This window comes from Narcine bancroftii, chromosome 2, assembly GCF_036971445.1.
Source record: "Narcine bancroftii isolate sNarBan1 chromosome 2, sNarBan1.hap1, whole genome shotgun sequence".
Taxonomy (NCBI): Eukaryota; Metazoa; Chordata; class Chondrichthyes; order Torpediniformes; family Narcinidae; genus Narcine; species Narcine bancroftii.
This window is the reverse complement of record NC_091470.1, coordinates 107,041,297-107,067,587: the sequence shown is the minus strand read 5'-3', so window position 1 is coordinate 107,067,587 and position 26,291 is coordinate 107,041,297. Positions and strand designations below refer to the sequence as shown.

The 26,291-nt window shown below is 43.7% G+C and overlaps 1 protein-coding gene across 1 annotated transcript; it reads right to left on the bottom strand.

The window, feature by feature from the left end:
- Nucleotides 1-17,659, bottom strand: LOC138754099 (prenylcysteine oxidase 1-like). Its single transcript, XM_069917919.1, has 6 exons — nt 17,416-17,659; nt 12,738-12,944; nt 10,510-10,684; nt 6,357-6,568; nt 4,892-5,044; nt 1-3,203 (listed from the first exon to the last, which is right to left on the bottom strand). The coding sequence occupies exons 1-6, from the start codon at nt 17,516-17,518 to the stop codon at nt 2,566-2,568; spliced, it is 1,488 nt and encodes a 495-aa protein (XP_069774020.1). The 5' UTR covers nt 17,519-17,659; the 3' UTR covers nt 1-2,565.
- Nucleotides 17,660-26,291: the final 8,632 nt, after the last annotated feature.

The following is a 26,291-nucleotide window of genomic DNA, read 5'->3' as shown; positions in this document are numbered from 1 at the left end:
TTTTGTATACAAAAATGTGATTTATTGCAATATTTACACTGTAATGCTGCCACAAAACAGCAAAGTTTGTGACACATGTTCCAGACAATTGTTATGGATAAATATTGTGAGGATTTGGTAAGATTTAGAGTAGGTTACATATATACACACATTTTAAAACAGATCTTATTTGAAATACTGAAGAAATCATATTCAGTGACATTGCAGGATCTTTGGAGACTTTTATGCACATTTCACAAGTAGGTGCTAATTGAAATGACATCATGAAATGAATTAGACCATTGTTTGAAATTGGAGTCAGGCTGGATGGTTGGATAATTACAAGGCTTCTGACCTTTCTGCAAACTCACAGAAAGGTCACACCTGGATTTTGTGTATCTAAGACAACAGGTTGACCAAGGAGAAGAACTCCTGTTGTTTGCTGAAGAAGGTGGGGGTTTTGCAAGTGAGAGGGTCACATGGGCTTTCTGGACTCTCAGTTGGAGAGAGAGAGAGAGAGAGAGAGAGAGAGAGAAGAATCAGAATAGGACATACGTGGTAAATGGGAGAGCATTGATGAATACAGAAGAGCAGAAAGATTTAGGAGTGATGGTACATCGTTCCCTGAAGGTAGAAACTCACGTGAATAGGGTGGTGAAGAAGGCTTTTAGTATGCTGGCCTTTATCAATCATTGCATGGAATATAGGAGTTGGGAGGTGATGTTGAGATTGTATAAGACGTTGGTGCGGCCTAATTTGGAGTTCTGTGTGCAGTTCTGGTCGCCTAATTATAGGAAGGATATTAACAGAGTGGAGAGAGTGCAGAGAAGGTTTACCAGAATGTTACCTGGGTTTAAGCATCTAGAGTATAGGGAGAGATTGGACAGATTAGGTTTTTATTCTTTGGAGCGTAGAAGGTTGAGAGGGGATTTGATAGAAGTATTTAAGATTATGAAAGGGATAGACAGAGTGGATGTGGATAGACTATTTCCGTTAAGAGGAGGAAAGATTAAAACAAGAGGACATGAGTTAAGAATTAAGGGCCAGAGGTTTAGAGGTAACATGAGGGGGAACTTCTTTACTCAGAGAGTGGTAGCCGTGTGGAATGAGCTTCCAGGAGAAATAGTGGTGGCGGAGTCAATTGTATTATTTAAGAAAAGGTTGGACAGGTATATGGATGAGAAGAAGATGGAGGGTTATGGGCATTGTGCAGGGAGGTGGGACTAGAAAGGGGTGTTTGGTTCGGTGCGGACTAGAAGGGCCTAATGGCCTGTTTCCGTGCTGTAATTGTTATGTTATGTTATGTTAAGAAGCTCTCTCAGCCAGTGTGTGGGTGACACTAAAGAAGCTGAACAGTGCAAGCCAGGAAGAGCTGGTTGGAAACAGAAAGTTCCAGAGCAGTGGATGGCTGGAAGTGCTATCTGTCTGATGTTTCTCTTGGAATAAGCGGAACAGAAAGGAACATTGTGATAGCCTGAAGAAAACCCTGATGGTGCAAGTTTCATTAGCGAGACCTTGAGGTGACTAATGGTGGTACCTCAGTTGTGGAAATCCTAGAACAACAAATCTCTCTCTGCAAACCCTACAAGAACCTTCCTGAGTGGTAAATATTTACCTTTCGAGCACCAAAGCCTGGTGAACTATATACATGTTAAATTCTGTGCACAGTATTTACAAATGGTCTTTTTGAGATCCCAAGGATAGACCCATAAACAGACCCTTTGGCCCTTCCAGTGTGTGCCAAGCTATTTTTCTGCCTTGTACCGCTGACCTGCATCCAGCCCATAGCCCTCCATACCCCTCCCATTCATGTACCTGTCCAAATTCTTCTTAAATGTTAAAATTGAGCACGCATTCACCATTTCAGCTGGCAGCTCATTCCACATTCCCACAACTCTCTGCAGGAAGAAGTTCCCCCTCATGTTCCCCCTAAACGTTTCCCCTTTCACTCTTAACCCTTGTCCTCTGGTTTGTTTCTCATCTACACTCAGTGGAAAAAAGCCTATCCACATTTATTCTGTCCACCCCCCTTATAATTTTAAATATCTTTATCAAACTTCCCCTTATACGTTCGAGGAAAAAAAAAATCCTGACCTGTTTAACCTTTCCCTATAATTTAGTCAGGGCAACATCCTAGTAAATCTTCTCTGCACTCTTTCCTTCTTATTGATATCTTTTCTGTAGTTAGGTGACCAAAACTGCACACAATACTTCAAATTTGTCCTCACCAATATGTAATACAACTTTAACACATCCCAGCTCCTGTACTTGAAGGAGCATTGAACCGGAGAAATCTAAAATATTACAAACACACCCAGTCGGATAATTCTGGTGAAACCCTGCCAGTGTGTGATAAAAGGTTCCCATGACATGGACTGGTTCAGCAGAAAGAGAGAGAAGGAGGTTTGTTTGGATCGTCAAACACAGCACAGATCAGAATACTCTTTTTCTGTGCCGTGAACCTGTAAAACTGTGCAAATGTAACCCAATCCATGCAAACTTCCAGCATATAAAAGGGCTTGAAGATCAGACTGTTCTTTCTGGTGATTGTGCATGACAATATACTCACTTCACCACCCATGCAGGTCAGAGCTCGACCTTAAGTTTCTGAAGTGGGTCTTGGTCAATCTTGTCCAGCTGCCGGTACCAGCGGTGGTGGGCGAGCAGGGCTCCATTCTTTGCAGCAATAGCCATCATCTCGACTGTGCTGGCTGCCCACTCGATGGCGTTGAGGTGGTAGAGGTGGTCATGGAGGACAAAAGGTGGCACCCGGTCATCCGGGCTGTAGCGGGGGTGGGCAAACCACTGGGCCTGGTGCATGGCAGTGTGGGATCGGAAGAGGTGCCTCAGGCCCTCCTCACCCAGGGGCTCGGGCGATAGCACCCTCCAAACACGAGCGGGGGCTTCGCCCCTCACGATGGGCACCGAGACGCTTGCGCCCAGGATGAAGTTGCCCGAGTGTATGGTAGTGGCAACCGTGGTGGGGCGGAACGGTTCGGCTCCATGATAGTTGAAGAAGGAAGTGTTTAAGTGGCCCTCCACCAGTGTGACCACCTTTTGCTGGTACTGGCCCCGAACAACATCAATCGGCTGGGAGAAAGCGTGGAAGTGGATTTCTGGATCGCCTCTATGCAAAGGCGTTGCAACAACAACAATGTCGTACATCCCATAGCCAGTGTCAGGGCCTGCCAAGTAGTTCACTTCATAGCTGGTAACGACCTCACCTGAAATTTAACAGAGTACATCACCTGGATAGAATACACCATCATTCTCATGGTACTTTTTAAAAATAAACCTGCATCTTTACCCTCACGTAAAGTCCAAAGGCACCCAGCTGCACAAGAGTTCACCCCAAGATTCCCAAGGCAGAACCTTACCAATGCTTTCTTTATGTTTTTCTTTAAAGTCAATCCACAGGACCATGAGAGTGGCAGAGGGGATCACTGGTGTCTCCTCCCCCCATCCTGATCATTGTCTGAAGAGGACAAATCATTGAGGACCCCCTTCCACCCTGCACACAGCATTTTTCAGTTGCTCCTGTTGGGGAAGAGATACAGGAGTAACACGGCCAGCACCACCCGGCTGAGGAACAGCTTCTTCCCACGGACAGTGAGAACGCTGAACGAACAAAGGAACCGCTCACACTGACCCTCTGAGACTCTCATGTTCATACAATTTTTATAGATGAAATACTTGCCCTGTGTTACATCTAGTTGTGTGTCTGTGTGTTTTACAGCCAGGACTGGAGAACCCTGTGATTGTTCTCGTGCCATCAGATGATAATAAACTTGACTTATAACAGCACATGAAAATCAAAGTAAATTACCAGAAATGCAAAATTTAACAAAAAAAAACCAGAAAATGCTGGAAAAATAGAGTAAGCCGTGAAATCTTGGGTTTGCAAAAAAGGAAGGGGGATGGGGGGTTTGTAGACGAAAGGGAACGCTGCGATAGGAGAGGTTGAAATGGCCTAGTGGCAGCAGTTACAAGCACATCAAGGTTCCTGGTCGGTGTATTGCCTATAATGTCCTTAAAGCATAGCCCTCCAGTTTTCCTCAGTTCCAATTACCCTATTGCACCTGCCTCCACCTCCAATTCCAGCAGTGCATTCCATGCACCCAACACTCTCTGTAGGAAGAATTTACCCCATACATTTTCCCCCGCCCCTTGTATTTACTCCCAATCTCCATAAATCTATGTCCCTGGTGATAACCAATTTAGCCTTGGGGGGGAAAAAAGCCTCTGGCCACCCACATGATCAATGCCTCTCATCGTCGGAACACAATATTCTAAATGGGGTCCAACTTGTATTGCTGCAACATTATCTCACAGCTCTTCAACTTGACCCCAGGGTTTACAAAAGAGAAAATGAGGGGAATATTCAATGTTTTTATGAAATGCAGTCACCAGCATAATGTTGGAAACAGTGTTAGAATTCTTTTGATAAAGGACAAATTAATGCACAACACGTAGAAGACAACATTCCCTGCGATATTTCTCAGCCAGTTGGCAGGAGACTTCCATTTGATGGCACTGAGCTTGAATTGAGATAAAGGTACAAGGAAAGATAAAGGAAAACTTTCTTTACACAAGAGATTGGTTGGGATTTGGACCTTGCTGTCTACAAGTGTGCTGGAAAGAGATAAACTGAATGGACAGAAAATTGGATAGGCATTTAACAGAGAATTATCTGTTGGGAAGGAATAGGGCTGATGAATGTTCTACTTGAAATCTACATGGATTCAAGGGGCCAAATGGCCTCTTTTTGTGACCTGATAACTCTGCAGTAAAAGTGTAAATGAAGCATCCAAGAGCTTTCACAATATTAGCTTAACGAGACAATCGATCCTTTGAGCAGCAAGCCTTGATGTGGTCCCTTCATTCCAACATGTGCATGTCAGTCTTGACTCACCATCTTGACGAGGCCTCTTTTTGGCTTCGATCGAGGTGACCTTCCCTTTGATGAGGCTGACTTTGGCCGAGTAGAGCAGGCCTGAGCATACCATCTGGTTCCCCTCTTCCACCGTCCACAGGTCAGACTCAGTCTCTGAAAGTGAAGTCATGCCTGCAGATGGGACAAAGGCGTCAGTTTTAAATTTCAGCTCTATTTATTATCCTGCCTCTGATCCACAGGGTGTGGACACATTCCTGAGACTTAAGCAAGAAAATCCATTCCGATGCTTTCTGTGCAGTACATGGGACGTACCACTCTTGTATTAAACAAAGGGTTTAAATTAAAAACAAAGCACATACAGGTGCTCCTCAACTTATGATAGGGTTGTGTTCTGGATAATGCATTGTAAGTCAAAAAAAATTGTAAGTCGAAAAAGAATACCACGCCTACCATTTTTCATAATTAAATTTTGAATACCTTTATTCCACACTGAAAAAACCATTAACGTAAACAGCTGAAAACACACTGGGCTGGAAGAAAGGTTGAAGCATTGAACTAAAATTAATTGCTGGATGGTGAGGATGCTAAAGCGATAGGGTCATCAATTTCACACATTTGCGTGATCGCTACAAAGACCATCAGCGTGGTTGAGTTGGCATCGCGAGAGAGCAGTGTACCAGTGTACCGCATATCGGAATTCGAAATTGAAAGTGCCGTCTCAAACCATCGCAACTTCGAAAAATCGTATGTCGGACCATTGTAAGTAGGGGAGCGCCTGTAATGAAAATCTGAAATAAAAATAGAAACTGCTTGCAACATTCAGTACGTCAGACGGCATCTGTGAAAGGCCAACCTGAAGGACTGATCGTGGTTGTAAAACACGAAAGTCTGCAGACATCAAGGTTGAAGTGATAAACACAATGCTGGAGGAACTCAGCTGCTTCATTGAGCACCTTTGCTCTGTCTGCTTAAGTGACAGGGATGCCCAGTGGCAAACTTCTTCAATTCTGTGCCCCACCCCCACGCTCACATGTCTGTCCATGGCCTCAAGATCACCTGTAAACTGGAGGAACAATACTTGATTTTCCATCTGGACACTCCCCAACCAGATGACATTAATTTTTTCTCCCTTCCCATTCCCTCTGTCTTCTTTCCTCCAGCTCTCCACCCTGTTCCCTCTCCATTTACAGAGCCATCCATCCTCTCCCTACTTGCTGCTATTCCCTCCCTCTTTATCCACCTAATACCTCCTGCCTTTAAGACTGTGCACCTCCCTGCCCATATTGATGAAAGGCACAAGCCCAAAACATTGGCCATGTATTTTTATCTTTACTACATAAAGTACACCATTTGACCAGATGAATTTCTCCAGTGTTGTACTTTTATTTTATTAATTTTGGTTTCTATTTTCAGAAATTCACCTCAACCTGCTGAGCATTTTCTGCTTTTTGTCCCAAGAAGAATAATGTTAGTGTTTCTGTACCTACGAATGCATTCACGTTGACGCCTTCCCCAGAGGTGAGTCTGATGACGGGGCCAACCATCTCGTCAATGAACCGTTGGCTGACGCCAATCTCCTGCAAGGCTTCATCAATGGAATGTTTGGTCATTTTTGAAAGCTTGTCGCCTCCCAGTGCCTGCAGCAGTTTTTCCATAGTTGTGAAGGAGTAGCCTAGAGCCTGATGCTGATAGATTCTGCAGGCAAAGAACAGAGTCCAAGTGAGAGCCCAATTTTAAGTAGAGCAAAAATGGTGAGTCCCAAATCCCTCTTGTGGAAGCAGTGGTAATTTGCTCTAAGTTCTTTCAATTTATTTCTTGCTCTTGATGCGCCCCCTCGGGTTGAGATGAGCACTCTGAGGAGCATCTCAGTCTGATCAGTCCGCATATCATTCCTCCATCCTCTGCGCCATCAAACTTGATCCAATTGTGAGATCAGTGCATCTCTTCTTGACCTGGTGCTTGGCTGCCTCTGGGATCAGCATTCTCAGATTGCTGTACAGCCCAGAAAAAGGCCATTCAGTGCAGCTCATCCATGCTAACCAAGATGACAATATTCCTCTCAACCTTTCTTAACCATTCCTCTGTCTAAATGCCATTAGAAGGACTCAGGCCTAAAATGACCGTAATATATCTTTACCTCTGATGGATGCTGTGAGACCGGCTGAGTTCCTCCAGCATTTGTGTGTTTTTACTACAATCTCAGCATCTGTAGACTTTTGTGTTTCACTAAATGTCCTTTAAATATGGCAAATTGCACTGGTCTCCACCACTTCCTCTGGTCGCTTATTCTCCAGACCCACTATCTTGTGTATGACAGACATCTCTCAGATCTCCCTCAAATTCTCCCTCTCACTGTAAACCTATCAGATCATCTACCCATACACTCAAGATTTCAACAACCTAGAACCATAGAACAATGGAGCACAAAAAGGGCCCTTCTAGCCTGTGCCAAACTATTATTCTACCTAGACCCTTGGACTTACACCCTGACCACATCCCTCCATACCCCGCCCATCCATGAACCTGTCCAAATTCTTCTTAAAAATTAAAATTGAGCCCACATTCACCATTTCAGTGGGCAGTTTGTTCCACACCTCCCACCATGTTCTGTGCAAAGATGTTCCCCCTTTCACCCATGTCCTCTGGTTTGTATCTCGCCTACTCTAAGTGGAGAAAGCCTATGTACATTTACTCCCCCTCGTAATTTTAAATACCTCTATCAAATCTCTCCTCATTCTTTGCTCCAGGGGTTAAAGTCCTAACCTGTTGAACCTTTCCCTGTAACTCAGTTCCTGACGTCCGGGCAACATCCCAGTAACTTCTGATTGTGACCCTCCTTCCCATCTTCACCTCCTGTTGACCCAATTTTTTATTTATTTCTTTGGCCCCTTATTATCCTTTATCGTTGTGGGCTATGACTTAAGGAATTCAATGCCTCCTATCTGCCTAGCCTATCATGGGTCTCCAATTCATTCCAACTTCTTCGATCAAAAAGCTGCACACAAATTTTCCCAATTTTGATGAAATATAATGAACCTGAAACATTAACCCCATTTTTCTCTCTCCACATAAACATGGTTCATGGTTGGCCTGGGGCGGTATGGTCAGTTTAGCAGTTAGCGCAACGCTTTTACAGTGTCTGCGTAGGTTTTCCCTGTGACTCCAGTTCCCTCCCACCGTTCAAAACTTACTGGAGGTGTAGGTTAATTGGGTGTAAATTGGGTGGCACAGATTCGTGGGCCGAAATGGCCTGTATGTCTAAATTTAAATTTTTATTTTAAACACTGTTGTGTGTTTTCAATCCCAACTGTTGGGGTTGGGATTATAATAATCCTCTGACACTCCAAAGTCTGTCATCCTGCTGCAGCGGTTCTTAACCAGAGGGCCACAGCACTTTTCCATGTGGGTCTCCAAAAATGTCAAATAAAATACTTTAAATTATTTTAAATTGCTGGTGTTGGTGCTGTACAATTGTTCAGCCTTGGGCAAGGTGGGAAATTAACCTACATCCCTAGTAGGAGGAAACTGGAGCCCCTGGGGAAAAACGTGCAAACTCCTTACAGACAGCGCGGGATTCGAATCCCGGTCCCGATTGCTGGTGCTATAAACGTGTTGCACTAATCGGCACGCCAACCATGTCACCCCTTTTTTCTTTTTAAACAGGCCTCTCTCCTCCTTCTGAGTCCCCCGCATGCGTGTGAACCACTACGCTCGTCCTGCTCCCCATTCTGGCCCACTCATGCGCGTTCCATTTCCCCAAGCATCGCCACGTATGTATCACCAGCGGCGACCGGCCCTACTCAAGGCCCGGATAAGTTTGCAGCCGCGACAACCCTACCCACGATCCTCATTTCGGTTCACAACCTCTACTCAAAACTGCCAGGCTGAAGTTTGAGACCACGCCTTTTTGCACCAAATATTGCCAAGTTCTTCCTACCAAGGAACACAGAATAGGGGAGGCTTCTCAAGCTCTTGAACATATTCTGCCAATTTAATTGAATATGGGCTGGTTCTATGCTCAAGGTTCCAAGTTCATTCTAGTGACATTAAAAATCTAACCACATCTTTGTTTTTCTAATGTATTCATTTGTCGAGCAAATTTCTCTCTTGATGGATGCCTACTCCTGCTCTCTGGCTAAGAGGTGTGCTCTCTCCTTTATCCACTGCTCCAGATCTCATTGGAACATTGTAAGTCTTAGTCTGGTCTCTGTGCTCCAGAGTGAAACACAAAAGTCTGCCAATGTTGAGATTGTAGTAAAACACAGACAGAAATGCTGGAGGAACTCAGCTGGTCTCGCAGCGTCTATTGGAGGTAAAGATATATTACCGAGGTTTTAGGCCTGAGCTCTTAATTAAAAGTCTGAATTTGCGTCAAAACATATACAGTATGTATCCATAACACAACAATAAAAACTAAGACACAAAAAGAATACAGTTTTTAATATATTTTTCTCCCCCCCCCCACTCATCCCTCCTCAAAAAAGTAGGGAAAAGAAAAATTCTGTCTAATAAACCTATATCTTCTAATTAATTGTAGTTTACATAAAATCTTAAACCATAACTAATTAGGGCGGGTTGGATGGGGGAGTGATGGACCCTGCCGGTAAAGTTGTAGCAATAAAATCCATGTAGGGTTTCCAAATCTTATCAAATTTTTCTGGTTGATTTAGAAAATTATACATTGTCTAATGGTAGACAATTTAATAATTCAATTTGCCATCTATTCAACCCCAAGACGGAATGTTGAGGTTGAAGAATGGCAGGGGGAGAAGTCCAGACCAACAGACAAAAGGTGTTAATTGGATATGATAAGAGGAAAAGTGAGAATTGATTTTTGGCTCTGTGAAAGGAGACAGAGAGAGGGAGAAGGAGAGAGGGAGAGAGAAATAGAGAGACAGACTTTTTTTTTTCCACAGCCACTGCATTCCAGGAAATTATTCCCAATTTCCCAGAACGCAGTCTATGTAAAAAGATTGGAACAGGAATAAGGACTCATTCCCATTCTGGCACTTTACCTCTTCGATCTCTAGTGATTCTCACAGATCATCTGTGGTATAAACTGAATTGCAGGTGATTCATGAACAACGGATACCGTACGTCAGGTATTCTGTCTAAACTCACAGTGTGATATGGATATTTGGAGTTTTGGACTGGAAGGTAGGGAGACACTTCAGAATGGAAAAAAATCAGGCAAGTTCTATATTAAAAACAAAGAGCGAGAGCGAGAGCGAGAGCGAGAGCGAGAGCGAGAGCGAGAGCGAGAGCGAGAGCGAGCTGGGGGAAAGGCAACAAGGGGAAGAAGGGGAAGGGGGGGGTTTTAAACAGTAAGCAGAGGTCGAGTTAATGCCATTCATTTGGAGGGTGTCCAGACAGAGGATAAGCTGTTGTTCTCCAATGTGCGGGTGGTCACAGTGGTTCCATCTACCCACCCCTAATGAACTCCTTGATTATTTTGGTCTGCTCAAGGTCAGTCCATGCATCTGAGTCTCATCATTCAACGCCTTTTGTGTCACTCTAGCCAAATGCAGCCCAGACCATCCGAGTCCAATAGGAGTGGGACCAAGGAGGAGGAGATCTGACACCTGCAACAGACCCAAAAGAGAAGTCTCTGCTCTCCTTTTACTGGTAGCCCTTACCTCATGAACTTGTGTTGATAATTTTCCAGCCACATCTTGACCCGTAGGAAGTCAAAGCCATATCGCCAGATCAGCTTCACAAAGTTAACAATGAACCACTCACTCTCTTCGAACACAAACTGCTCCCCATCATACACTGCCAGCAGGTTGTTGGGATGCTGGAGTTCCTTCAGACCTTTCATGGGAAAAGAGAGACCCACAGATCACAGCAAATGCACTGCCCAGAAACTGGCCCTTTGAGCCCCGTTCTTGTGTTCCTGCTTTCCCTTCATCACGTCCAACCCCTGGGACTGTTGCACTCAGGTACTATTGCATGCAGTTTAAAAAGGCGCCCAGTGTGAACGACCACACAGGCAGTAATTACGCTAATTTTTCCTGTGATTTTCCCAACATTTCAGTCTAAAAATCCATAATTGAGGACACTCCAGGTAGACATACCCTAATAAAGGACTCAAGCCCAAAACTTTTGTTATGTATTTTTACTTTTGCTATATAAAAGATACAGTTTGATCTGCTGAGTTTCTCCAGCTTTGTGTTTTTAACTTCATCCATGGTGTCTACAGATTTTCATGTTTTACTCCAGACAGAGATAACTTTTTTTTAGTGATAAGGGTTACTGTGACCAAAAAGGTAATTGGAGTCATGTTCAAAGATACAGTGAGATCAGCCTTACACATGCTTCACAAAGAGGAATCTCTCTACCCTGAGCCCACTGAAATGCTTCGTGTTAATGATTGCAGTGACCCTCCCTCTGTTGAGGTCAGAATTGAGGGTATTCACTGGTGATTCAATGCAACTTCTCAGCAGATGAAGCAGCAAGAAGATAGAGGACATTGAGACATGGCAAATAACACCTGCTTCTGAACTGCCAACAATGAGCATTTCCAACAAAATAGTCTCACCATTAACCTGAGACAATCAATCATCACCAAATTCCCCACCATGAACAACTTTTGAGGGTTCAGGAAGGGGTTGCCATTGACAGAAATTCAGCTGGACCAGATGCATAAGCAGGTGTGGAAGTAAGGGTCTGCCAGGTGAGGATGGGTGTACATAGATCAATGTTACTTAATGGCTTGCTGCTTTGTGAAAGAATGCCGAAGAGGGCAGTGATGTGTATTGCCTGGTAATAATGGCCAAGCTGAAATTCCATTAGCCCTGACCAAGGAGAGTGAGAGGCTCTGGAAGATGTGTTGCCTGATAACAACAGCCTGAATGATCACTTTCCAGCAATCCAGTTTCTCCGTGGAATCATGTGATCGACAGGAATTAGGGCAATGGTTCTCAACCTCTTTCTTTCCACTCATATACCAAACTTAAGTAATCCCTTACTAACCATAGAGCACCAATAGCATTCCTAAGCCATAGGTGTTCTGTGGTTAGTAAGGGATTCGAGGGGGACACATCTGCATGAGTGGTCCACAACAGTGTGCATCATGTGGATGGATATTGCATAGCTTAATGCTGATGGGATGATGTTTGCTGCCTTGAAGGTGACTCTTTTGAGATTGGTTAATGTCAGATAGTGTTGGGGAATTTAAACCCATGCATTTGTATATTTTTAAATTTTTTTTTACATTTAGACATACATTAACAGGCTATTTCAGCATTCAAGCCCGTGCTACCCAATTAACCTACAATCCCTGGTACGTTTTTGAACGGTGGAAAGAAACCGGAGCCTCCCTCTGGGGAAAACCCATGCAGACATGGGGAGAATGTACCAGCTCTTTTCAGACAGCATGGAATTTGAACCCTGGTCCCAATCGCTGGTGCTGTAGTAGCGTTGTGTTAACTGCTATGCTAACTGTGCTGCCCTTATGTTTGGAGAACCGGGGTGGTGTAGGTGGTGGGGTGATGGACCTCCTGCCAAGCTTGTGTGTAATAAAGGAGTACTGGGGAAACTAAAGTGTCCAAGTCATCAATTCCTGAAGAAAAAGGCCTGTCAAAGGGGTCGAAAAGGTCACCTTCATCTCAGCAGATGAAAAACAGAGCAAGAGGCTCAATCCGACAACCATTCCACAAGAGGTTGGAGACCCAAACTGGAATCGGGCAAAGAATTTTATTGAAATTTGAAAATATCCGTAAATGGGATCAGCATTAATGGGAAAAGAGGTCATCATGAACATAATGGGGTGAAGGTTGTGTTTCTGTGTGGTACAACTTTAAAAATTGGTGGGTTCAGAATTACTTTACGAACAAGAGCTCCAGCAGAAAGCAACACCACTCACCGAGCAGCTGAACAAACTCCTTCATGTGAAGGCTGAGGGGGTGGATGGTTGCCCCTCCTATCTCGTGGTCTTGGCCACTGATGGTGGTCTTGGCCAATCGACCTCCCACAGAGCCGCTCTCGTAAACGTCGATCTGGGTGTTGTGTCCGAAGTACTGCCTCAGGAAGTGGGCAGCTGCTGCTCCACCGATTCCTGCCCCAATCACCGCTGAGTTGGGGGGGGGGGGGGGAGGGGGAAAGAAAAACAAATACAGTAAAATTCAGAAAATCTGGACTCCCAGAGAATCCTGACTTCTTGAAAATCCGGACCACCCAAGAATCTAGACATCTTGAAAACTCTCGGCTTTGCGTGCATGGGTAAGCGCCACAGATGCACAGAAGCAACAAGTGACTATGCGGAATTTGTCACAGGAATGTAAGAAAGAGCATTTATGGTTTATTTTTGTATTTAATATTTTATCTGAAAAAATGTTTCATCAATAAACTTTCAAAATGCAACCGTTTATTCTCCTTAAATACTGCCTGAGAATCTGGACCGACCCAATCCCCGAGCTGTTTGGAATTTAAAATTTTTTTTAAAATGTACTTTTTTTTTGAAAAGTGGCGAGCGTTTGTGCATGGGACGTCAGGGGCTTGGATGGGCAGGTGGTCTGGCCTAAAAATAGGAGGGGGGGGTTCTACTTTGATGTGGGTCATACAGAAAGCACGTGATTTTTGATCCATGGAAGGGTGGGGGGGTTGTTGACTACTACACGAGAATATACGATATATATACAAAAATAAATAAATATCATTAAATAAATGGTAAAGACTCGGAGGGTTTGTATGAGCAGTTCACTTCCCTTCTGAAAGTTCCACTGAATCTGTTTCTTGTACAATATGCTATATAAAAATTCTCACCACTTCCTCTGCCAAATTCTCTGGTTACTGATCTTGCCATTGGAAATTATTTTTTTCTATTTACTCCATCAAAAAAAACCATTGTATTTGCAACAAAATCCATTTTGGTTTGTTGTATTCCTGAACCGAAATTTAAATAAAATCCCAGGATGTGAACTTTGCTTCCTGACTGCCTCCAATTGTCCTTGAAACAGAGGTCAGTTAAGACACACAACATTGCTGTGGGCTGGGTGTCACACACAAGGCAGGCACTTAGGAAGATAAATTTCCTCCACGAGAGGTCATTAGTGAACTGGACTGGTTTTTGGATCAAATCCTGGTCACATTTCTGACACGATTCCAGATTTAAAAAAAACAAATGAGTTTCAGTTCCCCATCTGCTGCGATGGGATTTGAATTTGGGCCATTGCGTCATTAGTTCAAGATTTTGGTCGTTAGCCGCTCCAGCATCCTATTGTTCAATTCCAAGGCATTGGCTACTCAGAAATCTTGCCCTTTTGAATTCTGGCCCCCATTGGCACGAACAGCTTTTTGGAACACAATGATACAGTAAAATCCCCAGTATCCGGCACTTATGCTGTGTGACTGCGGCAGCACTGGGGGCGTATGCAACAGACACTTGGTGACTCTGAGGGGACTCTATTTTGCTTCTGGCAGTCTCTGCCGATGGCGAATCTGTCCGTTTTCCAACAAGCAAAAGCAAATTCCGTGTAATATTGCACTGTTTTTAATTACATGACAATAAAAGAATCTTGAATCTTGGTAGATGCCAGATAAATGAATTTGCCAGTTGCTTGAGATTGCATGTTGCCTGATTGGCAAACTAACTGCAAGAGAGTGCCAATTTTAAACATTCCTATTTTCAACATTTATTTTCTGGTTGCTTGAATTCGGGGATTACGGGATTTTTCTGTATTTTGAAGCAATGCAGGTTTGGATTGTGGATGCTATGTGTGCTCTACTGGCATTTCCTCTCCCCTTTCCGCCGGCATTTCTGGCCAGTTCTCCTTGCACGTCCTGGCAAATCCCACATCCACCATCACTAACAAGACAGTGCGTCCTGACACCCTCCCTCCAGAAGGGAAAAGATGCATCCTGCAACCAGCCTTTCCAGGACGATCTAGTTGTAACAACTTGCAGAATTAAGTAGGCCTGTTCAGTTCAGTTCAGATGCCATTTACAGTCATGTAATAAATCAGAAATGCAATATGATACAAAATTACCTTTCGTCTGCGGTAAGGCAAATATTTGCCATTAGCATTCCTGACGTCCCTTACAATCAAAGAGAAACAAAAGAGAGTCTCTTCTGAGTATCCGTGGATTTTCCTCCAGCTCTGCTGCTGTACAAGACTCCAATTCAGATCAACCCATAGGCACCCCCAGCCCAGGTCCAAACCTCCAACACGACGAGGAAGCAAATCACAATGGTTGAAGTAAAAACACAAAATGCTGGAGAAGCTCAGCAGGTCAAACAGCTTGAGCCTTTCATCAAAGTATGAGAAAATGCCGGCAGGCGTCCAAACAAAAGAGGGAGGGGGGGACGGCAAAGACAGGAGATGATAGATGGAGAAAGGGAACAGCAGCAATGAGAGGGAGGAGGGTGGGTGCAATAACTGGAAAGACAGAAAAGAAAAGGTGAACAGGTTAAGTGGAAAGCAGTAAAGTCGACGTTAATGCCATCTGGCTGGAGAGCGCCCAGATGGAAGATAAGGCCAATTTGCAAGTGGTCTGGGTGGGATAGTATGCAAGGCCATGGACAGACATGTGAATGTGGAAGTGTGACTCAGAATTGAAATGGTTGGCTACTGGGAGGGTCGCTGTTGTTGTGAAATCTAGAGGAGGTGCTGAGCGAAGCGATATCCCAATCTGCAACCAGTCTCTCTCACGTAGAAAATGACAAGGAATCTATGAGCACCCAAATCCCAATGAGAGCTCTTCTTCCACTGATCCTGGAAATGACCAATTCCATCCAAGCAGTAATAGGACGATTAGTGTAGCAATTTGAGGACTGTCACAGAAATAGGAATTAGAATTGTATCCAATCAATAAACAGTGCACAAATATAGCTAGGTTGATGTTTTGGAAGTTGATTTTAAACATAGAAGATTGCAGCCTAATACCGCCCTTCAGCCCAGGATGTTGTACCGGCCTATATACATATACCTCAAAAAACAAAACCCTCCTTACCTCATAAATCCCTATTTTTCTTTCATCTGTGGGCCTGTCTAAAGCCTCTTAAATGCCCCTATTTTTCCAGCCTCCACCACCACCCCTGACATTCCAGGCACCTGCAACACTCTGTGTAAAAAAACTTACTCCTGATGTCTCCCCTAAACTTCCCTCCCTTTACTTTGCATAGATACCCTCTGGTTTTTGTTCTTTGCACCTTGGGAAAAAAAAGTGCTGACTTTCTATCTTATCTAAGCGTCGCTTAATCTTGTAGACCTCTATTAAGTTTATTGTCATCTGATTGTACAAGTACAAACTGATGAAACAGCATTCTCCGGTCCTCAGTGTAAAACAAGTAGCCACAAAACCAGACATACTACAGACAAACAAGTATTCATCCATACAAATAAATAAATAAATATTGTTTCATGAATATGAGTCTCAAATGGTTAGTGTGAGCAGTTCCTTTGGTCGTTCAGCTTTCTCATCCTTCTTTGCTCCTTCACTCTGGCAATCTGTGCTACAAGAACAACAGTCTGAATTTCTCAAAGAAAGGCGCTCGATATCTCATGTAGTCCAGCAAACCATGCTGCCATCCTCCAAGTCAGAGGGAGGCCTTGGGGTCTTTCGGGTCTAAGTGCAACTTCTCCACCCTGATTGCTTGTTTCATTGCATCAACGATCAAAAATAAATTAATAAAATTGATGGTCAATCAAATGACTCCAGTAGATTGGAATCAAAAGGCTTTTATTAGCTTGGACATTAGCTGGGGCTAAGAGAGCATCTGGCCTGGATTCAAGCAGGGTGATCTGGGGTCAAGGCCTCCATCTTCTTCCTGCTGTCTCCTTTCTCTCCCTCCTCATTCCCCTCCCCCACTCCTCTTCACCTGCCTCTTCCCCCTTATCCACCTTCTGCTCCGTTCATCCTCCTCCTACGCCTTCTCCTTGCACTCCTCCTCCACATGTACTCTGCCCATCCTCCTCTCCCCTCCTCCTCCACTCGTCCTCCCCCTCCATCTCTCTCTCCCCTTCCCATCCTTTTTCCCTCTTTCTCCCCCTCCCTTCTTTGCCCCTTCACTCTCTTTGACCCCTCTCTTCCCCAACTTTCTCTCCCTATTCCTCTCCCCTTTACTCTTCTCTCTCCCTCCATTTCCTCTCCCCTTCCAAATCTCTGTTCCCACCTTTCCTACTCCCCCTTTCCCACTCCTTTCCTTCTTTTCGCTCTTCCTCTCTACCTCTCTTTCCCTCCACCACCTCTCTCTCTCCCTCCACCACTTCTCTCTCCCTCCCTTCCTCGCCTCTCTCCCTTTCTCTCTCTCACACCCACTTTATCATTCTTCTTTCATCTTTGGCTTTCTTCCTATTTAATACTAGGCGCCCTGTCAGAAGTAATGTTTCTGAAACGTTCAAATCCGTGTCCCTCTCTCCACACAGGCCTGAGCTGTCTCTGGTTCTCGGCGCTGTCTTTCGTTTCCAGTACAATTCTAATTGAGGGGGGGGGGGGAAAGGAGAGGATCAATGGCGATCGGTCCAAAGGGCAGTTTGTTTCCAGGCTAATGCTTTCACTCCGAGCCCAGTGATCCAGCAGCGCCTTCACAACCACCAACATACCTATTCTCTCTGGAGGTGCTGTGACAGCGTCGGGAGTCCCTGCAATGGCTCTGCCCGGCCACACAACGAGGAAGAACAGAAATATAATCGCAAACTTCTCCATATTAACTTCCTGACACCAAATCCAACCCACTTTTATTTGGCCTCTCTCCTGGGAACTCTTAAAGGTGTAGGCTACATGGAGAGGGCGTCACCGAGAAACTCATCAACGCCTTTCTGAGCTCTTCCACCCGCTGTTACGGGTGGTTTCGCAAGGTTTGCAATGAGGAAGACAACGGGCGTTCGGACCTGGAGTCGCACGGGTGCCGCGCACCTCCCCTCTTTGGTCGCTGAGCCATCCCCACACATCACTGACCAGCTTCTCCCCACTCAACACCAGTGGCCGTTTAGTTGTGGGATAGATCATTGCAGCACAGTACAGGCCCTTCGGCCCACGATGTTGTTCAAGATTATTTTATTGTCATGTAATAAAACAGGAAATATTACACGAAATTTTCTTTAATCTGCTGGAAGGAAGCATTCACCATCAGCAGAAAATTGCCCAGGGAAAGAGAAGCAAATGAGAGTCCCCCTCCCAAAGTCACTGAGTTTCTGTGGTGTCACCTCCAGCGCTCCCGCGGCATCCAGTCGAAACATCAGCCAACTGAGCTCCACGTCCACCTTTCTGACGCAGTCAGAAAGCCTGCCCTGTGTAGACCTATCTAAACCTCACACCTCAAACCATTTTATTCTTCTTGCATCCATGTGCCTGCCTAATAGTCTCTTAAATGCCCCTAATGTTCCAGCCCCCCACCACCACACTTTCTCCCCTCCCCTTGTAGAGATGTCCTCTGGTGTTTGTTACTGGGAAAAAGACACTGGCTGTCCACCCTGTCTATGCCTCTCATAATCTTGTGGACCTCTCATCCTTCTTTGCTTCAAAGAAAAAAGCTCTAGTTCTTTTTAACCTTGCCTCATAAGACACATTCTCCAATCCAGGCAAAATCCTGGCAAATCTCCTGATGTAGGTGGGAAGGGAATGGGTCAGGAACTTTTTTCACTTATACCTTGAGGAAGGGCTCATCGGTAATATATCTTTACCTCCTATGGTCGCTGCGAGGCCAGCTGAGTTCCTCCAGCAGTTCAATGTTTTGACTACATTGGACAACAATTTTTTTTGCAAAAGGTTTGCTTCCTGAAAAAAAATGGGGATTATGATAGACAACTTCAAGCTGGATACAAAGATAATTTCAGATTTGCAGTATCATGTAGGAAGTTGGAGAATCATTAAATGAACTTTTATTGAACTTAGCATGTTTAATTACATAATGATGCTGACACATTATGTTAATTCAACTGACCTAAAAATATTCTTTGCCACTGATTTTTGTTTTTACAACAATAATCGGCCATCATTGATGGATTTCAGTTACCCTGACACTGTTTTCCCATGGTCGCAATGTCCTGGTGAAACCTTTCACCGTGGTCGTCACTGACTGCACCAAGATCAGCCGGGAAGAAGTCCAAGTGCGAGTGCAGAAAATTAATTTCCAATGAAACGTTGCATTTCATGGTTTTGTATGCTTGAAGTAGACTTAAAGTATGTCAGTAAATCACAAAAATATATCTAAAAAATGATATGGGATAGGAAAATTTTACGCTGATTTTTGTGATCAGCAGCCCCAAATCCATGAAATACACCCAAAAGTGTTCAGGAAGCAAAATCTTCATCTTTAGTACTATCTTATCTCCGACTTATGTCAATGGTGGCTAGGCCAACAGATGGAGCTCCACCCTCACATTGCGTGGGATTTAACAATTATGGTATGTTCATCAAATGTGGAACTCAAGGTTCTTTCAACTACCAGATGTGATTATTTTAATCTGTGGGGTCAGAAGATGGATCGGCATTTCTCTGAATATTTTGCCAATTCTTTGTAGTTTTGATGCTGCTTGCAAAGAGGAACTCTGACAGGACCGTGTGGTGTGGTGTTCAGATCTTCCTGAAACAAATGCAGATGCTGGAATCTTGAATAGTGAGAAAATGGAGGAACTCAATGGGTCAAGGCAGCTTTCATGGGTAGAAATGGTCAGTCAAAGCTTTGGGCTGGTAACCCGAATCAATACTAAAGTAGGAATTGGTGAGAATAGGGAGCAATAGAAGAGGGGGACAACTAAGCTGGGGATGGGCTGAGAGGTAATAGGGTATTGGGTGAGAAAGAGGGAGAGACCACTGGGAGGGGAAATGGTTGGAGAGAGAAGTATAAGCAGAAGTGGATAAAGAAGAGATGGAAACAGCGGAAACAGAGGAGGTGGGGTTAACTGAAATTTTTAAAAATCAAGCTCATGTCATTGGGTTTAACGCTGTCCAGGAGGAATGTGATGTGTTTTTCCTCCAATTTCCATTCACCCGGGCAATAGATATGGGGAAATGTTAGCCTTTTTGTCCTCAGTCTCATCCAGGTTGCTAGAGAAAGGTGAGAGAGGAGGACGGTGGCACATGGTGCCGGGTGGAGGGATTATGTATGGTGGAAGGAAGGTAGAGAAGGGGGAAGGCAAGGTGGGAGGAGGCAGGGTGGAGGGAGGTAGGGTGGAGGGAGGTAAGGAGGGGGAGGTGGGAGGGAGGAAGGGAGGGGATGGTTGGGTGGAGTGAAGGTACCCTCTGCAACACAGAAGCCAGACCACAACAACACTGCCCTCTGAATTGGAGATTACATAAACATTGTGAACATGTTAATATAACCTTTCTTAAGAAATGTACACCCCACCCTCCAGTGGTGAGTTAAAAAGCAGAACAATTCCTGCTTAATTGTCATGGAATGCAACCTGTGGGGATTTGGGGCACTTCCAGAAAGTCACAGTCTTTATTACCCCATGGCAAGAACTTTGCAAAAATGCACCATTATTTTGTAGACTTCCCTTTCCGTCCATGAGATTTTTTTTATCAGTAATGAAACCCTGTTTGCACTTCCCCGAAGCAACAAGAGTGGTGTTTGGTTTCAGGAGAACGCTCCCTATGACACATTCTTACTGAATGGCTCGCACATGTCCTGATCTGTCCGTGTGAGAGTGAAGCCACACAAACCTCAGTGCAGAACAGGACCCACGGAGAAAATTAGGGCTTATTAAATGAATCAACAATAATATGGAATGGAAAAGGTTCCCTAGGGAATAACTCACTCAAACACATTAGTAATAAGACAAGGAAGGAAAAATGCTAGAGGAACTCAGCCAGTCTCTCAGAGTCCATAGGACATAAAGACAAAGAGCACGGTAATGGGGCAGGAGGGATGGCGTAGCGGTTAGCCTAATGCCTTTACAGCACCAGCGATTGGGACGGGGTACAAATTCTGTGCTGTCTGTGAGTTTATATGTTCTCCCTTGTCTGTGTGGGTTTTCCCCGGGGGCTCTGGTTTCCTCCTTCCTTATGAAATGTACCGGGGTGTAGGTCAATTGGGTGTAAATTGGGCAGCACAGACTCGTGGGCTGAAATGGCCTGTTACTGTGCTGTATGTCTAAATTTAAAAAATTTAAATATAATTACTGATATATTGGGCCTGACCCCTACCTCAAGGTGTGAGGAAAAAAGTAGTTGTCTGTGGGCTGGGGTGTCATGTGACTATTAAAAGTCCTAAAATCTGGACTGCCCGGGATTGGGTCAGTCTGGATTTTCGGATTTCCAAGATTCTTGGGCAGTACTTTTAAAACTCAAATTTAAGAGATAAACAGGTAAATTTTGATGGTTTATTAATAAATTTTTTTTGTAATAAAATACAAGAAAACCCAATAAATATTTATTTGTTCATTTCCGTGACTTCTGTGCATCGGTGGCACTTACGCACACACGCGTACACCTAGAAGCCCACTGAATTTAAAACGTTTGAGAGTTTTCGAGGTCTGGATTCTCGGGTGGTCCAGATCTTTGGACTTTTATTGCATTGTAACATAATAAGTGTAGCAACCAATAGGAGCACAGGAAGATCCCTGCAAACAGTAGGGTGATAAATGACCACCAGGGATTACTTGTTCGTGACATTGACTGGGGAATAAATCTGGGGCCACTGGTGAGGGGAGCTGTGAATTTGTAACATTCAGCTGCAGGACTTAGTTAAGGTCTTGTCAAGAAAGGGAGCACCCTCCAACAACTCAGTACTCTCGTAGTTTTACACATCTCTGGTAAAGTGGAACATGAACTCACAGCATTTGGACTCATCGATAAGAATGCAAACTCATCACACCACACTCACATTGGCAAAAGATGATACTGTGAGACGTTTCTGAACTTTTCACTATTTAACAATCACAACACTACTCCCTGCACCAGCCATTCTCAACCTTTTATTTAGCTATGGTCCCCTAAAGACTCTGCCCAAATATTATGGCCCCCTTCAGAATCAGAATTTATTGTTATGAACAAGTCATGAAATTCAGTGTTTTGTGGAAGCAACACAGTGTAAACATTCATATTATGAACCATATCACAACACTAATATATTAAAAAAATAACCATAATAGAGCACAAAAAATGAGGCAGTGCCTTTGGCTCACTGATTATTCAGGAATCAGATGGCAGCGGGGAAGAAGCTGTCCTTGTGCCGTGAAATGCTCGTCTTTAGGCTCCTGTACCTTTTTCCTGATGGTAGCAGAGTGAAGAGGGCATGGCCTGGGTGGTGGCAGTCTTTGAGGATAGGACACCGCCTCATGTGAATGTCCTCAATGGAGTGAGGGCTGGTGCCCGTGATGTCGCAGGCCGAGTTAACAACCCTCTGGAGCTTTTCCTTGTCCTGAGATTTGGTGCCTCCATACCGACAGTGATGCAACCAGCCAGAATCTATGGTACACCTGTAGAAGTGTTCAAGAGTCTTCGGTGACACACCAAATCTCCTCAAACACCTCACTAAGTATAGCTTTAAACCCCTTGGGACTCTGTTCAAAGATTATGGGCCCCCTTCCCTGTGAAGCAGTCAAGTTTAGTCAATTTCTTTCATACTTAAATGGCCCCCAGGGAGCCATATGATTTCCATTGAGAATGGTTGCACTACATGGTTGTCTTATTTGTGTGTGTTATTTATTATTATTGCACTGCCTGTGGTATGAGTTGACGTGTGGATGACATATATAACTAAGCTTTTTAACTGTATTTCAGTGTACGTGACAATAAACAACTCAATACTATTCCCGCACTGTTATGGGGCGCTGAAGCTTCTTTGCGACATGGTGTTGGTAATTCTCAGCTGTGCATTGTTCAGTTTTATACTGCATTCAAAATGACTTGGCCAGATGCAGGCATCACAACAGGTAAATAATTCCTCAGCTGTATTGATGGTCACCAGATGTTGCTTATGGTAACTGCAGGATAAATGAGAGGAAAAAGTTCAAATGCCTCCAAGCTCAAGTTAATCTTTCAAAGACTGACACAAATGCCTTGGTAATATATCAGAGGGTTAATTGTTTCATGAAGAAGGAAGTCAGCTTCTCCAATTAAAGGGACATTGCCGTTTCTTGTAACCCCCCAAGATGTAGGCTTAAAGCCAGCACATACTGTGATGACGGGTTTCGATGGGATACCCATTTGTCAACAAAATGCAGCCTGTTCTTTGTCAGGGGCTTTTATGGCTGCTCAAAACGTGCACCATCTAGTTCTGGTTAAGGCTCAGATGAGGGAGAGGCAGAGGGAGCCATAGAGTCACACAGCGTAGAAACAGGCCCTTTGGCCCAATTGCCCATGCCGATCAAAATGTTCCACCCACACTAGTGCCACCTGTCTGTATTTGGCCCACATCCCTCTAAACTCATCCTATCCATGGATCTGTCCAATTTTGTTCTTGAATTTCCTCCTCAATCTCAACAATACTTTCCATTTACCTTGAAGAAGGGTTCAGGCTCGAAAAATCAGTTCTATAGCTTTACCTCCTGTGGATGCTGCGAGATCTGCTGAGTTCCTCCAGCATTCCTGTATTTTTAAGACTTTCCATTTATCCAGTGCCTTTATTTTCGTAAACACGGGCAGCCCAGTGGCACAGCCTGGGTTCAATTCTGACCTCGGGTGCCATCTATGTGGAGTTTGCCAGTTGTTCCTGTGAACATCTGGGGTTACCTACCCTTCTCCCAAAGCCATGCATGTTCTCAGGTTAGTTGGGCACTAAATTTCCCCTGGATTGCAGATGTGATAGAATTTCAAGGAGAATTGATGGTAATGTGGAGAGAAAAAAATGGGATTAGCATGGGATATAGAAAAATGAAAGTGGTTGATGGTTGATGTATACTGGATTGAATATAGCTCCAGGGCAGGTGCAGTTTTGGAACAACTCAGCCAGTGGCAGGTGACTGGCAAATTTGGGGCCTCAGTCTTTTGTAATTTTGACTCACACGGGTTTGGAAAGCACCTTGGCGTTGCGGGTAGTTCTGATGCCTCAAGGCCTTAGTGGCCCAGGTTTGATCCTGACCTCAGGTACTTTGTGGAATTTCAGTGCCAAGTTATTACAGCGCCAGAGACCCAGATTTGAATCGAGCATTGTCTGTAAAGAATTTGTACGTTATCCCCATGTCCGCATGTGCTTTCTCCAGGTGCTCCATTTTCCTCCCACCCTTCAAAGATGCATGGATGTTGTAGCTTAATTGGGTACTTGGGCAGCACAGGCTCTTGGGCCAGAAGGGCCTGTTACCGTGCAGTTTATGTAAATTTAAAATGTAAAAACTGCAAAATTCTATCTCTGACTGTGTGTACCACCTCCAGGTGCAATGCTGTCTTTCCATATCCCAAACACCCATGGCTTATGACAGAACCAGGTTTCAGTGCCAAATCAGGCCATAAGCTTTCCCCAGGCTGAAAGGGTTACGGGGAATAATGTGGGTTAGCAAGATTTTGCTCTGTGCAATCACCAGCGTGAGGCATGGCCATCTGAAAGCTTACTAAGGGTCACAGGCTGGGAGGGTGAGCCCAATCTCTCGGGCTCACTCTGAGTAGGGGTGTGAGGAAGGGGTGAACTGGGCAAGGCCAGATCTCTTAGGGTACAGTGTCAGTACTCCCATCTGGGAATATAACATGAGCGAAGTTGGGGTTAGTTTGCAGAAGCTGAACTGGTTGGACTAGGGGGTCTGTTTTACATGCCCGAGCATGGCTCTTCAGCAGTTGGTTCCAGGCTCAGATAAACAGGCTGACCAGTCCATCACAGTTCCTGATTTCCTATCAAAGGCAAACATATGTTCATGAGGTGTTTGATTGTTGCAGTACACAATAAAGACCAAATAGAATGTAGCGCCTCAGGCAGCACTTCCTGCCACCGGGTAACAGGCTAACCATGAGTTTTTAAAGCAAGATTAACATTCTTCCAGACGGTAGCCCATTGCCCATTGGCTACGGGTTATAGCTCATGGTACGGCTGGTGGCAATCCCTTTTCATAGCAGGGCTCACCGCAGTTCAGCGCACATGAATGCTGAGCCCCTATTGATATGAAAGTAATTGGGAAAACCAAAAATGCTGAAAATTCTGTCAAGTGACTTAATGACAGATGCTGACGAGACGTCAGGGCAGGGTATCACAAAGGGAAACCTAGAATATTTGTCAATTACACTAAAGAAATATACATTTTTGTTGTTGGAAGGTAACAGTCCTTTAAAATCTAAGCTAATCCTCTCAAAAGGTCAGGTTGCCTTGATGAGAGTGGCCTCCAGAGCTTTGAAGTATTGCGGTTTGCATTCTGTGCAAACGGGACAGCTTTTAGTCAGTTTCTGACTTCTTCCAGAGAGTAAGGAAGGTTGTTAGCCCTTACATAGTGGAAGAACCTCGTGACTTCTAGGTGGCATAGTCTGCTATGGATCTCTTTTATTTAACTTTATTTATTTGAAAAATTGTTAGTAATAAAACAAAATACAAACAGTAACAACATATATATATATATATATATATATATATATAAAGAATTAAGAATAAAACGAAAGAAGAAAAAATATATAATAATAAAAAAAATTATCAAAATTAAATCCCCACACATCCTCCTACCCCTACAGCCAGGTCTCTTAAGGAGAGCCAAAAATATATAAAGAAAAACTAAAAATAAGATAAATTAAGATACATCTAAATGCATATACTCCAAATATCGTGACCACTTAGTAACAAAAAAAAGAATAATTATGTAATTTTTTCCATAACAATACAAGCTTTCATTTAATTTTGCCATTGCATTATGTTAATCACTATATTATCTCTCCATGTACTTGCTACACATTTTCGAGCTACGGACAATGCCAAATATACAAATGCATTTTGAAATTTATCCAACCCCAATCCCTTTAAAGGAATCACATAACCCAATTAAAAAAAAGGATGGATCTAATGGTAACTTAAACAGGTACAATTTTTCCAAAATTAGCTTAAGTTCTTCCCAAAATGGTTGTATTACTGAAACCATATTTTTTTCAATTTCTCAGGAGTTAAATATAACTGATGTAAAAAATTATAATTAATCATTCTATACCGTGCATTCGTCAATCTAGTTACACCATCATGACACATATCCGTCCAATATTCTTCAGGAAAAAGAAAAGTTAAGTCATTCTCCCATTTAAGTTTAGATTTCTCCCATTCCGGCTTATCCATGTTATCATGTAATACTTGATACATAACAGAGATATAGCTCTTTTTTGGTATAGAGGAAATCAAAGACTCGAATTCCAACAATACAGGTAAAATCATCCCTCTACCATACATAATTTTCACCAAAGATCGAATTTGATAATAAACAAATAAAGAATTTTCTGCAATATCAAAACGTTCTTTCAATTGATTAAAAGAAAGAAACTGTCCTTCTACAAAGCAATCCTGTAATGTTTTTATACCCTTAGAATCCCAACTCTTTAAATGACTATTAAATATTGAAAAGGGAATAAGCTGATT

What these genes read in the sequence shown, in the direction of transcription:
- LOC138754099 (XM_069917919.1), bottom strand. Translation starts at nt 17,518, where the DNA reads ATGGAGAAGTTTGCGATTATATTTCTGTTCTTCCTCGTTGTGTGGCCG. An exon ending in TATCAACACAAGTTCATGAG is followed by an intron (nt 6,569 to 10,509) that starts GTAAGGGCTACC and finishes CTTTGCCTGCAG; the next exon opens with AATCTATCAGCATCAGGCTC. An exon ending in AAAGAGGCCTCGTCAAGATG is followed by an intron (nt 3,204 to 4,891) that starts GTGAGTCAAGAC and finishes GTTAAATTTCAG; the next exon opens with GTGAGGTCGTTACCAGCTAT.